Source organism: Chiloscyllium punctatum, chromosome 5 (genome assembly GCF_047496795.1).
Source record: "Chiloscyllium punctatum isolate Juve2018m chromosome 5, sChiPun1.3, whole genome shotgun sequence".
NCBI lineage: Eukaryota > Metazoa > Chordata > Chondrichthyes > Orectolobiformes > Hemiscylliidae > Chiloscyllium > Chiloscyllium punctatum.
Window position 1 is genome coordinate 85,611,869 of NC_092743.1, and position 17,310 is coordinate 85,629,178.

Below are 17,310 nucleotides of genomic sequence, written 5' to 3' on the forward strand. Positions count from 1 at the left end.
CTCCCACCCCGGTAATGCTCTCCTACAACCTCTTCTGTCGGAAGATGCAGAAGCTCAAACACATGCACCAACAGGTTCTACCGTTATTAACTTTGAATAATGTTGATTTGTTTCTTGCACCTCCTGTACAATGTAAGCTGTATGCCTCCCTCTAAGCACATTCTGATCTGTTATGTCCTTGCTTACTATCATCTGCCTGTACTGCTTGCAAATGAATCTTTCCGCTGTACTTAGGTACACATGATAACAATAATTCAAATTCAAAATTCATATCTTCTTCAGTGAAATGACCCCTCAAAAAACTCTTTCCTCATAAGACAACTTGCTGATTCCAGGGATCAATCTATGAAACCTACTGTGAACCAATGCATCAGTATCCTTTCTTTAAAATAAGAGACTCAAACTACAGAGTATTTGAGATGTTACATCACGTATGAAGCATAATACTTTTATCAACAAAGTCAGAAATTGCTGGATAAACTCAGCAGGTCTGGCAGCACTTCTGAAGAGAAAGCAGAGTTAATGACTGTTCTTTGGAACTGTATTCTTTTGTGAACTGGTGCTGACAACTACATACGCAGTCAAAGTTTGTGAGAAGATTTGTAGCTCGGGTGCTCGTTGTTATGGTTCTGTTCGCCAAGCTGGGAATTTGTGTTGCAGGCGTTTCGTCCCCTGTCTAGGTGACATCCTCAGTGCTTGGGAGCCTCCTGTGAAGCGCTTCTGTGACGTTTCCTTCGGCATTTATAGTGATTTGTATCTGCCGCTTCCGGTTGTCAGTTCCAGCTGTCCGCTGCAGTGGTCGGTATATTGGGTCCAGGTCGATGTGTTTGTTGATTGAATCTGTGGATGAATGCCATGCGTCTAGGAATTCCCTGGTTGTTCTCTGTTTGGCTGGTCTTATAATAGTAGTATTGTCCCAGTCGAACTCATGTTGCTTGTCATCTGCATGTGTGGCTACTAAGGATAGCTGGTCGTGTCATTTCGAACGAAGCAACACGACCAGCTATCCTTGGTAGCCACGCTTACAGATGACAAGCAACATGAGTTTGACTGGGACGACATTACTATTTTAAGACAAGCCAAACAGAGAACAGCCAGGGAATTACTAGAGGCACGGCATTCATCCACAGATTCAATCAACAAACACATCGACCTGGACCCAATATATCGGCCACTGCAGCGGACAGCTGGAACTGACAACCGGAAGTGGCAGATACAAATCACTATAAATGCCGGAGGAAACATCACAGAAGCGCTTCGCAGGAGGCTCCCAAACACTGAGGATGTCACCTAGACAGGGGATGAAACGTCTGCAACACAAATTACCAGCTCGGCGAACAGAACCACAACATACGCATTCCCACACAGAGTCTGGTCGAGGTTTTTTACAAGCTGAAGTTTAATTTCCTCATTTTCTTATCTGCAATACATGTCAGTGTTCCATTAGACTTAACTGTTCTCTATGTGCAAACTATTAACTTTTAATATTTGTATTCTAACTGAGAGTAATTTTTTCGAGAATGGAAGCTTTAATTCCTTTTTCTTCCACAACTCATAGTCTTCTCCATTGAGAAAATGTTTTGATTTCTCTTTCTCCAATCCTTGTGGATGACAATGTAATTTGAGAGTTTTACTGCATGCCCTGATAAATGCCCATTAGGGTTGACTACATCACAGACAATTTGCAGATTAAGTTTTTTTGAGTACCTGCTTTTGAGTCATGAAAGGGGATTGTTACAGTTTTGAGGTCTTCCCATGCCTTGTTACAATGTGCTTTTTCCAGGGGTTTGCATCAACTGAAGATCCACTAGGAAAATGCATCCTTGGACTGAGTGAACCATGCAATGAAGACACAGCTGGCATTCTGTCACGCACAGCCAGGATTCGTGCATCTCTTCGACTTTTTATGAGCAAGCTGCATTTGTAAGCATACTGTAATTTATTTTAAAATAAGCCACTCTCTTTAGCATTGAACTGAGATGCAGCAACTAAGTTTCATCAAGTTAGAAAATGCAAGCAGTTGCATTCACGACATTGTGCCAGTGTCAGTACAATTTGATGAAGGGCAAGTCATGCTTCACATACTTGCTGGAGTTCATTCAGATTGTAGCCAGTAAGAGGGCTAATGGGAATCCAGTGGATGTAGTGAAATTGAGGACTGCAGATGCTGGAGATCAGGGTCGAAATTCGAGTGGTCTTGGAAACACACAGCAGGTCAGGTAATATCCAAGGAGCAGGAAAATCGACGTTTCGGGCAAAAGCCCTTCATCAGGAATGCTCATTCCTGATGGAGGGCTTTTGCCCGAAACGTCGATTTTCCTGCTCCTTAGGTGCTGCCTGACCTGCTGTGCTTTGCCAGCACCACTCTAATTTTGATCCAGTGGATTTGCTCTAGTTAGACTTCCAGAAGGCATTTGACAAGGTGCTGAGTAAAAGACTGATGCAGAAGGTTAGGTCTGAGGAGGTGAGGTGAAGAGTATTGGCTTGGATCGAATACTGACTGGCTGGCTGACTGACAGAAAGCAGAGGACCAGGATAAATGGGTTCTTCTTGAATGGTGGTCTGTAACTAGTGGGCTGCTACAGGGTTTAGTTCTTGGACTGCCATTATTTTTAATCTATATAAACGATCTGCATGCAGGGACGGAGTACATAGGAATACAGGAGCATAGCAAAGTTCACGGATGACACTAAAATAGATGGGAAAGAGGTAGTGAGGAGGAGATAAAGAATTTATAGATGAATATTGATAGGCTAGGAGAATGGGTCAGCATCTGGAGGTGGACTTTAATGTGCACCAGTGTGAGGTCCATTTTGACTGGAAAAATAAAAGGGCAAATTATTATTTAAATGGGAAGCAGATTCAAACCTCAGGGATTTGGGTGTCTTTGTACATGAATCACAGAAAGTGGGTTGCAAGTGCAGAATATAATAAGAAAGGCAAATTGAATCCTAGCATTTATTGCAAAAGGACTAGATTATAATAGTAGTGTTGTAATTACATAAGGCGTTGGTGAGACCATATCAGGAACATTGAGGAAGGATGTGGTGCCACTGGAGAAAGTTCAGAGGAGGTTCACCAGATTGATTTCAGGGATGAAAGGGTTGTCATACAACTAACAGTTGAATAGCTTGGGTTGTACTCACTGGAATTCAGAAGAATGAGGGGTGGGATCTGATTGAGGTATATAAAAAACTAAAGGGTCTTGATAAGGTGGATGTTGAACAGAGGATTCCCCTTATGGGACAGTCTCGAACAAGAGGTCATAGATATGGACTGAGAGAAAGTGGATTCAGAATTGAGATGAAGAGAAACTAAATCCCTGAGAGTTGTGAATCTGTGGAACTCACTGCCCCAAAGTGCATTGTAGGCAAAATCAATCAACAGGTTCAAGAAAGGAATAGATGTGTGTCTGATGAAAAAGGCTTTGGGGAGCAGGCAGTAAAGTGGAGTTGAGACCAGGATAAGTTGAGCCATGATCTTATAGTTAATGGTGGAGCAGCTCAAAGGGCTGAATTGCCTACCCCCGCTCCTAATTTCTATGTTATTATGTTCCTTTCAAATTCTTTGGAAATAGCCAGTTACAAACTTTTGAAGTTTGGTCATAATTTAAGTGCAAATTCCTAAATATACACATGAAAAATTAATCAGTTTTTAAATCAGATCTTCCAATGGATGTCACTTCAAAGAAGACCAAAGAAGGGATACCATAGTTGTTTCGGAAAATAATTGTTCCTCAGTCAAAATTACATTATCTGCTTTGCTGTTGTTTGTGTGATCCTGCTGTAGGCACATTAGGTACTGTTTTGCCAGGATTCTACAGTAGCCTTACTAAAAGATATGATATTGTGAGATGAAGTAAGATGAAGGAAGCTTGTGTGAAATATGAATGTTTATGTAGGCCTGGGCTGTTTTTCTGCTGTAAGTTTATTTAAAAGTACTCTTTGAAGAACCCTCTGCTGAGTAAATGTTCTCAAATTGTATACTTTCTACTTTCTTTATTATGATCTCAAGTCAAAAATGAGTCACAAGAATTAGCAAGTCAATTTTCTTAGTTGACTGATGGGAGAAAAATTAAAGCAGTTAGAATTCAAATTCACATGAGGTAATTCCGACAGTGAAAAGCAGATGCTTGCATGTTATATTTTGGAAAGGCATGGTCTTCGATTAAAATCAAACTATTAGCACTCCATTATCATCATCACATTACTTTTCACCTACAAGATATCTAACTATAGAAAAGCAGAAAAAAAGCCAGTGGTTAATTCTATAAGTGAAAGTTATGATACTTATTGTTTCCTCAACATGTTTCACAATTGAGTTCAAAGATGTAGGTTAACACAACAGGATGCATGCTGGCATACAAATCTCCCAAGGCTATCTGAATGAAGTTCCATTACCTGAGCAATGTATTTAGCCACAGGGCAAGGGAACCTTCAGACCACTTTCAAATAATTGGCATATGGTTTCTACATATCTACATTAACCTGCCAGACTTCTCTGCTGGTAAATGGGGTAATGTGGGAAGTATCTTCGAGGAGAAAGTGAGGACTGGAGATCAGAGCTGAAAATGTGTTGCTGGAAAAGCGCAGCAGGTCAGGCAGCATCCAAGGAACAGGAGAATCAATGTTTCGGGCATCGGCCCTTCTTCAGGAATGTGGGAAGTAATATAGGTTGCAGTAAAATTTGCTGTTCTTTCTCTTTAATAGCAATTAACCATTGTCCCATCAGCAAATGGATTTACACAGAATTTCCAGTACAGAAACAAATCATTTGGTTTAACTTGTCTACCTTCTGCTTATTCTCCACACAACCTGCACCCACCTTACTTCTTTGAATCCTGTCAATGTGGAATTGAACATTCTAGTTTATTTGCAGAACAAACATACAAAAGGTTTTTTCCGATGATGCTTGAAAAACACGACTTTGTACACCAATTGCATATCAACTTTAAAAGTTTAATCACAAAAGAGAAATATGTTGCAAGGATAAAATTTAAAGGTATTTGGAAATTCACCAATTAGTTGTTGCACAACATCTGGAATTCTAATGACAGTAAAATCATGAGAAGCAATGGGAACAAAATGATATGGTTCCCACTGCAATAGAATATTATAGCACAGTACAGGATTTTCGGCCCTCGATATTGGACTGACCTCTGAAACCAATCTGAAGCCTATCTAACCTAAACTATACCACTTTCATCCATATGTCTATCCATTGACATTTTAAATGCCCTTTAAAGTTAGTGAGTTTGCTACTATCGCAGGCAGGCTTTTCCATGCCTCTACTATAAGTAAAGAAACTACCTCTGACATCTGTCCTATATCTATTGCCCCTCCTAACCATCACCATCCGAGGAAAAGGCGCTCACTGTCTACCCTACCTAACCCTCTGATTATCTTATGTCTCAATTAAGTCACCTCTCAATCTTCTTTCTAATGGAAACAGCTTCAAATCCCTCAGCCTTTCCTCCTAAGACCTTCCCTCCATAACAGGCGACATCCTAGTAAAGCTCCTCTGAAAGTGTTCCAAAGCTTCCACATCCTTCCTATAATGCAGTGACCAGAACTGTATGCGATACTCCAAGTGCAGCCACACCAGAGTTCTGTACAGCTGCAACATGACCTAGTGGCTCCAAAACTCAATCCGTCTACCAATAAAACTAACACGCCTCCTTAACAACTCTATCAGCTTTGGTGGCAATTTTCAGGGATCTCTGTTGATCTGCACTCCCAAGAATCTTACCATTAGCCCGATACTGTTTAGTCCTGTTGCTCCTTCCAAAGTGAAACACCTTACACCTTTCCACATTTGCCACCTCTCAGCCAAGCTCTGCAGCTTATCTATGTCCCTCTGTAACCCGCAACATCCTTCTGCACTATCCACAATTGTACCGACCTTAGTGTCATCTGCAAATTCACTAATCCTTCCTTCTATGCCCTCACCAAGGTCACTTATAAAAATGACAAACAGCATAGGGCTCAAAACAGATCCTTGCAGTACATCACTAGGAAATGAACTTTAAGATGAACATTTTTCATCAACCACTACCCTCTGTCTTCTTTCAGCTAGCCAAACCACTAAATCACCCTTAATCTTATGCTTCCGTATTTTGTGCAAAAGCCTACCATGGGAACCTTAACAAATGCCCTATTGAAATCCATATACACCACATCAACCACTTTACCCTCATCCACCTGTTTGGGCATCTTCTCAAAGAACTCAATAAGGTTTGTAAGGCATGACCTACCCTTCAAAAAACCGTGTTGACTATCCATAATCAACTTATTTTTTTCTAGATGATTATAACCTTTTCCAGCACTTTACCCATAACTGAAGTAAGGCTCATTGCTCTATAATTACCAGAGTTGTCTCTATTCCCCTTTTTGAACAAGGGAAGAACATTTGCTATCCTCCAGTCTTCAGGCACTATTCCAGTAGACAATTAAGACAGAAAGATCAAAGCCAAAAGCTCTGTACTCTCCTTCCTGGATTCCCAGAGAATCTGAGGATAAATCCCATCTGGCCCAGGAGACTTACTATTTTCACACTTCCCAAAATTGCTAACACCTCCTCCTTGTGAATCTCAATCCCATCTAGTCCAGTAGCCTGTATCTCCGTATTCTCCTCGACAACATCGTCTTTTCCTAGTGTGAATACTGAAGAAAAATATTCATTTAGCACTTCCCTGTCTCATCTGACTCCACGCACAACTTCCCACTACTATTCTTGATTGGCCCTAATCTTACTGTCATCATTCTTTTATTCCTGATATACCTATAGAAAGCCTTGGGATTTCCCTTGATCCTATCTGCCAACAACTTCTCATGTCCCCTCCTTGTCTTCTTAGCTCTCTCTTTAGGTCTTTTGTGGCTAGCTTATAACTCTGAATCACCCTAATTGAGACTTCACGTCTCATCCTAGCATAAGCCTTCTTTTTCCTCTTGACAAGAGCTTCAACTTCTTTAGTAAACCACAGCTCCCTCACTTGACAATTTCCTGACCCTGTCTGACAGGTACATACTTACCAAGGACACCTCCACATTTCAATTATGCCCATCCCCTGCAGTTTCCTTCCCTATTCTAGGCACCCTAAAACTTGCCTAATTGCATCATAATTGCCTTTCCCCCAACTATAACTCTTGCCCTGTGGTATGTACCTATCCCTTCCCATAGCTAAAGTAAACTTAATCGAATTGTGCTCACTATCACCAAAGTGCTCACCTACCTCCAGATCTAACACCTGGCCGGGTTCATTACCCAGTACCAAATCCAATGTGGTCTCGTCTCTTATTGGCCTGTCAACATACTTTGTCAGGAAACGCTCCTGCACACGTTGGACAAAAACTGACCCATTTCAAGTACTCAAACTATAGAATTCCCAGTCAACATTGGGAAAGTTAAAGTCCCCCATAACAACTACCCTATCACTTGTGCTCGACAATGATCAAACAACACTGTTATTCAGGGCTGAAACTACAACTCATCTCAAACAATAGTTGCATGTTTTCCATAGCCATTAAAAGAAATTTGTTTGGATGGAAATAGTTGATACAATGTAAACATGTAGCCAGATATGATTTGTAGTATTAGTTTATTTCCCCATCAATTTATTACAGAAATGGTATATTGAAGCAATGTTAGCTTCTGTTTTGACAGGGAGGTTACCTATTTTATTCCGCAATCTAATATCTTCTGGATGTGTTTGTTACAGTGCCAGATATCTATGGTGAGACTATATGGAGTGTCAACCTTTAATGGTTCTTTGGCAGCAAGTGTTTATGGCACTTGCCTGTAGTATACAGGAACACTTTGAACATGAAACATTTGTGGAAATTAGTCATTTGTTTTGCTTAAGTGGAAAAGTTATGTCACTATGAATCTGCAAGTGTTGTCAATCAATCAACCCCCAACTGAGTCATTGTCATGGATGTTATCTCCTGTTGATCTACGTCACCTTGCATGAACACAACTAATGATCACTAGTCACTTCTCTGGTTTGGCCATTTTGTTTTAGTACAACTGCTGACAGTATTTAGGGATCGCTGCAAAGGGATTTATGGGAACCTGATTGAATTAATTACTTTTTGTTAAGATGAATGTTGTTCTGGAACTAGATTTAGCCTGTAACCATACCTTTTAAGGAGGTGGGCAGGCTGCACAAGTATCTAGACAGATTAGGAGAGTGGACAAAATATTGGCAGATGGAATGTAATATGGGAAAGTGAGAGGTCATGCATGCACTTTGGTAGGAAGAATAGAGGCATGGATCTTTTCTAAATGCAGAGAAAATTCAGAAGTCTGAAGTGCAAGGAGACTTGGGAAATCTAGTCCAGGATTCTCTCAAGGTAAACTTGCAGATTGAGTCAGTTGTTAGGAGGACAAATGCAATGATGGCATTTATTTTGAGAGGACTTGAAGAGAAAAGCAGGGATGTACTTCTGAGGCTCTGCAAGGCTCAGTTCAGACCACATTTGGAGTATTATGTGCATTATGTGCAGTTTTGGGCCCCATATCTCAGGAAGGATGTGCTGGCCCTGGAGCATGTTCAGAGGATGTTCATGAGAATGGTCCCAGGAATGAAAAGCTTAACATATGAGGAACGTTTGAGTATTCTGAGTTTATACTTGATGGAGTTTAGAAGGATAAGGTGGGCTGTAATTGAAACATACAGAATACTGAATGGCCAGGACAGAGTAGATGTTGGGAAGATGTTTCCATTGGTAGGAGAGACGAGGACCCGAGGGCACAGCCTTCGAGTAAAGAGAAGATGTTTTAGAACAGAGATAAGGACAAACGTCTTCAGCCAGAGAGTGGTGAATCTGTGGAATTCATTGCCACAGAACGCTGTGGAGGTCAGGTCATTGCTTGCATTTAAGACTGAGATTGATAGGCCTTGAGTATCAAGGGGTGCCAAGGGTTATGGGGAGAAAGTGGGAGAATCGGGTTGCGAAACTTATCAGCCATGATTGATTGGCGGAGCAGACTCAGTGGATTGAATGGCCCAATTTCTGCTCCTATGTCTTATGGGTTTATGATCTTAATTTTAGCACTTCTCGTTTCCTCAGCAAAATTCTGAATAATCTTTTCAAATGGATTCTGTACCTAGAGGTGACCAACTCTAGTTCAAAAGTGGAGTTGTGTGGAGCTGTAGCTTTTCCTTTAAATGTTCGTTGCTTTTCTGTTCCAGAAATTGGGATCTCTTGCTTTTTGGGCTTATATAGGTTGGAGGGTTTGAAATGCTTGGGCTTGATCTTCACCTTGAGCTGGAAAATAAAAAGCATGTCTTTGAGCGGTAGAGTCAGCTGTTCAATCTAAATTGTCCCATTCCAAGTTTCATCTCCTTGACAATCCTCGGGCAAAAGTCACCAAGGCAACTAACATAACCCCACTGAGGTGTTTCACATGGCGGACCATTTGTCACTGGACGGCTAGATTTGCTACTAAGCTGATACTTGATACTGGTGCCTTTGAAAAGAGGAGAATTCAAGGAAATACTGTTCAAAGTGACAGAGAATGACAATGGTGTGCAGAATTCAACCAAGCCTACTTTGTCTGCCTTTCTCAAGTTTTTGTCCAGTTCTCTTTTGAGCAATAGTATTGATTCTTGCAAGGTTTGTGAAGGTTTGTAGCTTAGGTTGAGGTTTAGGGTGTAGGTTTGCTCATTTGAGCTGTAGGTTTGATATCCAGATGTTTCATTTCTTGGCTAGGTAATATCATCAGTGGTGACCTTCAAGTGAAACGAAGCTGTTGTCTCCTGCTTTCTATTTATATGTTTATCCTGGATGGGGTTCCTGGAGTTTGTGGTGATGTCATTTTCTGTTCGTTTTCTGAGGGGTTGATAGATGGTATCTATAGATCTATGTGTTTGTTTATGGCGTTGTGATTGGAGTGCCAGGCCTCTCGGAATTCTCTGGCATGTCTTTGCTTAGCCTGTCCCAGGATAGATGTGTTGTCCCAGTCGAAATAGTGTTTTTTTTCCTCCGTGTGTAGGGCTACGCGTGAGAGAGGATCATGTCTTTTTGTGGCTAGCTGGTGTTCGTGTATTCTGGTGGTTAACTTTCTTCCTGTTTGTCCTACGTAGTGTTTCTGGCAGTCCTTGCATGGAATTTTGTAGACTATGTCGGTTCATTGATTGCCTTTCTAGTTGGTACATAATAGATCACAATATTTTTCTGTGTTGGGAAAATAAACATGATTCCTCTTGCTATTTCAGGTACTTGTTAATAATCACCTAAATTTGTGTCCTTTGGTTACTATCATACTACCACTGGGAACAATGGGCGGAATCTTCTCAGCCCTTGAATGATACTGGCAATGCAGGTCAGGTGTGAAAAAGGTTGATTTTCAGCTTGAGGTTTTAACAGCCAGATAAGAACCTTGCTAGTAAGAAGCGAAAGGCCTATTTACATGGAATAAAATCTCATAATTAATTATTATCACCTCATTTATATGCAGTTTGCTATTTTACTGGGCATGGAGAGAGGATGAACAGTGACAGTTTCTAATATGAAAGTCTGAGTGGGTACCTAGCTGCTCCAGTTTGTCGTTTGTTCCTCCAGCTCACTTCTTGCTCCTCTGAGCATTGACCAGCATTCCCCAACATCTCAGGACACACTCCATGGGCAGCAGCAATCTCTTTCCTTCATCCAAGGCGTATGGCACCAAACAAGCACCAACCTCATAACATTATCACAGCACATCACTGTCTCAGATCAAGTACAGTTCAAAACAGGTTTCAGTGCACTCCAAAGTACAGTACAGAATTTTACTTTCATTGTAATACTGCTACCAGACTACTTTGCACAAAGGAAAAACACCTCTCAACAGTGGAACAGGTGGATTTCGAGGCTCTAAGTTTGCTGTCTTTGCTTTTGCATGCATGCTCACACCTCTGTTTTGGGGGTGTTCTGAAGGGTGGGGGAGTGAGGTGGATGCTTTGCTGTACGGCACTGCGCCATTCAATGTCACACCTGCAACATATGCCTGCAGTATACACAGCAAACACACTATCTGTCATTCGACCAAATGCCCATGTCTCAAAGTCTAAGAGGAATAATCAGCAGTTAAGTCAATGGGAACTGTCATTTTTTTAAAAAAAGGGAACTGTTGTCAGTCAGAGGGTTCTGCCATAAAGAATCAAGAGGTCATTCAATTTGAGTCCTGGGCACAGGCAGAGTCAGTCAGCCACTTGGCTGTTCATTGTCAGATGTTCTGAAGCAATGCAATCTGGGACTTCAGCTCTGGTTATTTCTGTAGTTTCAGTGCAACTTGTATGGGTATTAGTGATAGGTCAGCTGGGTGGCTGCACTGAGATCAGTTGTAGCTCTGATCCCTTGTCAGTCAGTGCTGATATTCCGAAGCAACTAACGAAGAGGGGTACACTCAGGCCTGTTTATTGGGAGGAAAGAGCTATTTATTCAGGGCTGTGGCTGATAAGCAAATTAGGGAAATGAAATGTGGAAATTGAAGGCAGCATGCTACAATGCAGACAGAAGTGGAGGCAACTTGACGTTCAAGGACAGGAGACATTAAAGTTCTGCTGTTGTAGATTGTATAGATAAAGAATGAAACCTGAAAGCAACAACACCCCCAGATTCTATGGACTACCCAAAGTGCACAAACCAGACATCACACTCAGACCCATAGTATCACTACCAGGGACACCATCCCACAAACTGGCCAAAGAAGTACAGCAGAAACTGAAACACCTGATCAGCGGATCCAGACAATCTATACAATCGACTCAGGAATTCTTGGACATCATCAGAAATATACACATAGACAAGGAAGAAACTATGGTCTCATTCGATGTAACAGCACTGTTCACCTCTATCGATAAAACCCTAGCCAAAGAAACAATAGCCAACCTGCTGGACAGACATAACAGACAACAGGATGTTGAACCTATCAACAAAGACGGCATACTTAAACTACTGGACTTGTGCCTCACAACACACTTCACATTCAACAACCAAATATACGAACAAATCAACGGAACACCCATGGGCTCACCGATCTCTGGACTCCTAGCAGAAGCAGTAATGCAAAGGTTAGAACAAACAGTCTTACCACAAATTCAACCCAAACCCTGGGTAAGATACGTGGATGACACCTTTGTAATAATTAAAAACACAGAAACCGAGAACACACACCAGATCATCAACGCCACGCTCACAGGAATCCGATTCACTAGAGAGGAAGAAAAGGACAACCAACTCCCATTCCTAGACGCAATGGTACAGAGAACACCAAACAGAGAATTCACCACAAAGGTTTACAGGAAAGCCACACACACAGACCAAGTCCTAAACTATGAAAGCAACCACCCCAACACACACAAACGAAGTTGCATCAGGACACTATTCAAAAGGGCACACACTGCAGCACACCAGCACTACAAAAAGAGGAAGCGGAACACCTATACAAGGTATTCGCCAAAAAACGGATACCCTCACAATTTCGTCAACAGATGCCTAAGGGAGAGACAACGGAATGAGGACATGCCGCAACCCAAAGGATTAGCCACACTACCATACATCAGGAGCATTTCTGAACTGACAGCCAGACTACTGCGACCACTAGGACTCATAACAGCACACAAACCAACAGCCACTCTCAGACAACAACTCACCAGAACGAAGGACCCGATGCCCAACATGAGCAAAACTAATGTAGTGTACAAAATCCCATGCAAGGACTGCAGGAAACACTACATCGGACAAACAGGAAGACAGTTAACGATCCGTATACACGAACACCAACTAGCCACGAAACGACACGACCAGCTATCCTTAGTAGCCACACACACAGACGACAAGTAACATGAATTCGACTGGGACAACACTACCATTATAGGGCAAGCCAAACAGAGAACAGCCAGGGAATTCCTAGAGGCATGGCACTCATCCACAGACTCTATCAACAAACACATCGACCTGGACCCAATATACTGGCCACTACAATGGACAGCTGGAACTGACAACCGGAAGCGGCAGAGACAGGCCACTAAATGCCGGAGGAAACAGCGCTTCACAGGAGGCTCCCAAGCACTGAGGATGTTACCTAGACAGGGGACGAAACGTTTGCAAGACAAATTCCCAGCTCGGCGAACAGAACCACAACAACGAGCACCCGAGCTACAAATCTTCTCCCAAACTTTAAAGTTCTGCAGACCAAGGTTGCGGAGAAGAGAGATTGTCATCAATAGTTAACACTAACCTTGCTTAGTAGGTGGACAGGCTATCATGGTGGTCAGTGTAACTAAGCTGTAAGGTCTGGGGCTTGCAGTGAGTTGGGGATAGTGACTTAAATGAAAATGTTGGTTAGGAGTGTGAAGAAACTCATTCTGGTGTAATCTTGGTGCTTTGGAGCAAGGAGAAAAATTGGAGGCAAAGTTCTGGGTGATGGGAAGGATGGATGGAAACAGCTTGTTGGGGTAGTGTGAGGTAAAAGGAGACAGAGTCTGTTGGGAATACCTGGCGACAGAACGGAGTACAATGCTGACAGTGTCCACCATAAGTTGTGTTCCCACCATTACTTGGTATTTGCTAGATGCAACTGGAACTGGAAAGCTGCTGGGACAAGGTGGAATGAGTCATTGTCAATTTGATTGGCGTAAGCAGGGAATCCATGACAACTGACTACAGGAAATTGAAAGGGTATATATATATGAAGCATGCTTTTGCAAAGTCCAGCTACATTCATTTTCCAATTTCTTCACCCCACCTAAAATAAGTGAACATAACCATGCTCACAGTTCAAATGCTGGTCAAAAGTGTTTCTTCAATTTCGAAACTTCCAAGGGTGCTGTAGGAACAGAGAGATGTTGCTTCTTTATGTCATTTTGTATTATGATGGATGCTTCTGAATACAGTGATAAGTTGAATGATTGATGTGGGTCTGGGATGGGAAGGGAAGGTTATGTACTTTTTCTGATGTAATGTGTTGGTTACTCAGCCAGTGTGGCACCTTCATCAAATTGGTGCACATATTGTGAGCAGGATCGTGATGGAGCAGACAGTAGGGCGCTTAAGTTGTGGGTCTGCTTCTTGCAGCACTCTGGAGGTGCCCTCCAATATAGTCCAGATAGAATGTGTCATAGCATCCTGGCATGTTGTGCCCTGTACAAGTGGAGCAGTAACTAAGTAATGCATGTTTAGGAACTTGGAGAATGGAGGTCAGGCTTCCGAAAATGGGAGCATCAGAGAGGAGGAAATCCCCTTGTTAGCAACAGAACTCCGCTACATCAGGCACTGGAAACTAGACAGAATCTGATTGTCACTCTGTTCCAAACAGATGAGAGCTGGGTAAAGTGGACAATTTGGAATTTAAAATAGTTGTTGGTAATCATGCCAGCATTTGGTTCGTATTGTGGTGTGAATTGCAGCTTTTTTGGTTTTGTTTGTGTTCACTTTGATGGCTATAAATAAAAAAGCTCATGTTTGGAATTGTCTAGTTTCTTGCTTGTATGTGATGTTCCTTACCGGACAACATCAAGCTACAGAGATCCAGTGCGTTAGATTGCAACCTCTTGCCTGGGGTTCACCACAGCCTTTTAAGGAAGCCCGGGCAGCAGGGATACCAGTCCTTTGATCAGATGAATACCGTGTGGCAAAATAGAGCTGGAATAGGGTGAACAGGGCAATGGTTAATGAGGTGGGTTTGGTAAGATGTGGCAGACTCAGCCTCATGGCAAAAAAGCCTTCAGAGTAGTTGGTGCAACTGACATTTAGCCAAAAATAATGTTTGATTCTATATCTTGTGTCACAGGAAAGACACCTTAATATGACTAATTGGTTAAATAGCCATCCTTTTATTAGGTTGCTGGAGCACTGGTAGTGTCCCTCTCTCTAAGCTAGATGGTCTAGGTTGCAGTTCCACCTCCCATGTTGGAACAAGTTGAATAAAATTTTTTTTTGCATTTCTTGCCTGATCCATGTAAGTCCCAGATGGCCAGTAGAGGGCACCATGCTCCTTTGCAAGTTCGTTCAACGTTAGTAAACAGTCAGGTATGATGTGGGTGACCAAGGATTTCTGCTGTTCACTAACCATTGACTATAAAATCTGAGCCACACTTTGAAGTCTTTTTCAAGAGCGCTTTGATTCATATAGCCATAAAAGCCACCTTGCTGGTTCATTGTTTCCTTGCATTAAATGCTTCTTCCTCATGAACATTTTTATTTAGCTTTATACTACAGCAAACATTTTATTAATTGACACCCATGGGACTAGGAGTGTACCAGTTGATCAAGTATTCTAGTTGATCAAGAAATCCACACTAAGTACCAGAAATGTTAGGCAACGGGTGTATGTTTACAGCGTAAATCACTTAAATGATAACTTACCAGCAGAGAGCTTTGTCACTTGTGACCTTAAATGACTGTTTGGACATTATTGAGATCACAAAAGTATAGTAAACCTCTGGTATTTCAGTGTATCACTTGTCAGTTTATCAAGTTTGCCGGTTAAGGCAAAGTTTGCTGTAGTTGTTTCTCTGGGCAAAAGAAAACGTGGGAAATTGCCACAAATTCTATTAGATTTTAAAAGGGGAGCATTCACAGAAATCTGCTTTCAAGAACATGTTGATAAAGTTGTGAATTTCTGTGGCTTCAATGTACAGCAAAGTGGGAGATGACTTCATGAATAAATATTGACACCACAAGGAAAAATAATCGTGACTAGTTATTTGTGATAATTCAGATAATTGTTCAAATATTATTTGAGTTGTTGTAGATCAGACAGTTAACTAAACAAATACTATTTTCCGTTGTACCTTCTAATTTTAATCACATCATTATCAAAATGGCTGTCTTGAATCAAAGAATTTCAACTTCTCGTGTATACCAGGCTTCTATTGTACACGTTTAATGTGCATTTGGAATTAACCATGAGCAACTTTTTTGACAATATAAGCAGAATGCTTTTATGTCAAAGGATATAATTGTTCTATCTATTTGTTCAATAGAGTGCGCTCTGTAGCTCTTACACACTTGATGCCACACCTGGTAAATGAAGAAGATGCCTCCAATAAACTGCCTGTGCTGCAAGGAAGTATATCGAATTGTGTGTCTGATTTGTACATATTGGAGAAATCTATTGATTTGCAATTAGACACTGGCAAATCTATTGTCAAGGTGAGGAGCTGCCAATTTTGTTCCTACTTTCAACTACAAAATACAGGATACAAAATGTCTGTTTGTCTCTGTGTTGACCTTTTTTGTGTAGAATATATTTGTATTTAGTTAAATATGTAGTTAGAGGTTAAAGATCTTTTTAGCTAAATAATTCTTAAATATAATGTGAAGTTAAAGGTGAAAGTTCAAGTAATTTACAACATAGTTACTGATCAGAAAGGCCATTCAGCCATTAAGTACTATAGCTCCCAATCAACATCTCTGCCTCTGAAAATTAACTAAAACAATTATGAAAGTCTTATTCCTTCCACTTTTTGCATTTTGGGGGGCAAAACATGTAAATACTAAATTTTATGATTTAATTTTCTCTTTTGATTCTATTTTCACTTTGTTTTTTTCTTTTCCTGACCTTATTTCTATTCTCCAACTGTTTTGACTACTTTATTTCATATCTTCCTCAGTCCCTACTGCGTTTATCCCCTAGCTGTAAAGTTTTATTGGGTGAAAAAATGCCCTATTCACTTGGGTCCTTGCTGCAACATTGTGGCAAAAGCTATTTAAGCTGAAGGATGTAGGGTAAAGTCGTGCAGCAGTGTTTGTTTATTGCTGTGTAGGAAACGCAGCCCAAATATTTCTGGAGCTCATTCAGCCAGCCCCTTAATGAAACCAATTATGACCATGCTTTTTCTTGTGCTATATGCAGTGCCTTACTCATGTCTGTTAACTTTCATTTGCATCTGTACTTCACAATTACATACTTTAATTGACAATGCCTTGTTCCTATGGGACTACCTCAGATTTTGCTGCCTAATTTAGTTTGATATTATCTGTCAGTTTAATCATTGAATTTCTAAATCCTATTTATTGTTGTATGTTACGAGCTACAGGTATTTTGATAATAATTGTAGAGACTGTTTATTCACCTATCAGTTAAATAAGTTACATAAACCTACTTCCACCCTACTTTGATCATAAATTCGTTAGGGTGGTATGGTAGCTCAGTGATTAGCACTGTTGCCTCACAGCACCAGGGTCCCAGGTTCAATTTCAGCCTCGGGCGACTGTGCGGAGTTTGCACATTCTCCCCGTGTCTGCGTGGGTTTTCTCCGGGTGTTCCGGTTTCCTCCCACAGTCCAAAAATGTGCAGGTCAGGTGAATTGGCCATGCTAAA

The 17,310-nt window shown here is 41.3% G+C and overlaps 1 protein-coding gene across 6 annotated transcripts in view; it reads left to right on the top strand.

Moving 5' to 3' along the window:
• rttn (rotatin) overlaps positions 1-17,310 on the top strand; it is a 230,500-nt gene that overhangs the window by 70,276 nt on the left and 142,914 nt on the right. For all 6 annotated transcript variants that reach the window (XM_072570663.1, XM_072570665.1, XM_072570664.1 and 3 more), the window contains 2 exons: positions 1,784-1,923; positions 15,971-16,139. In XM_072570663.1, the coding sequence (XP_072426764.1) occupies positions 1,784-1,923; positions 15,971-16,139 (309 nt within the window). The remainder of the gene's footprint in view (positions 1-1,783; positions 1,924-15,970; positions 16,140-17,310) is intronic.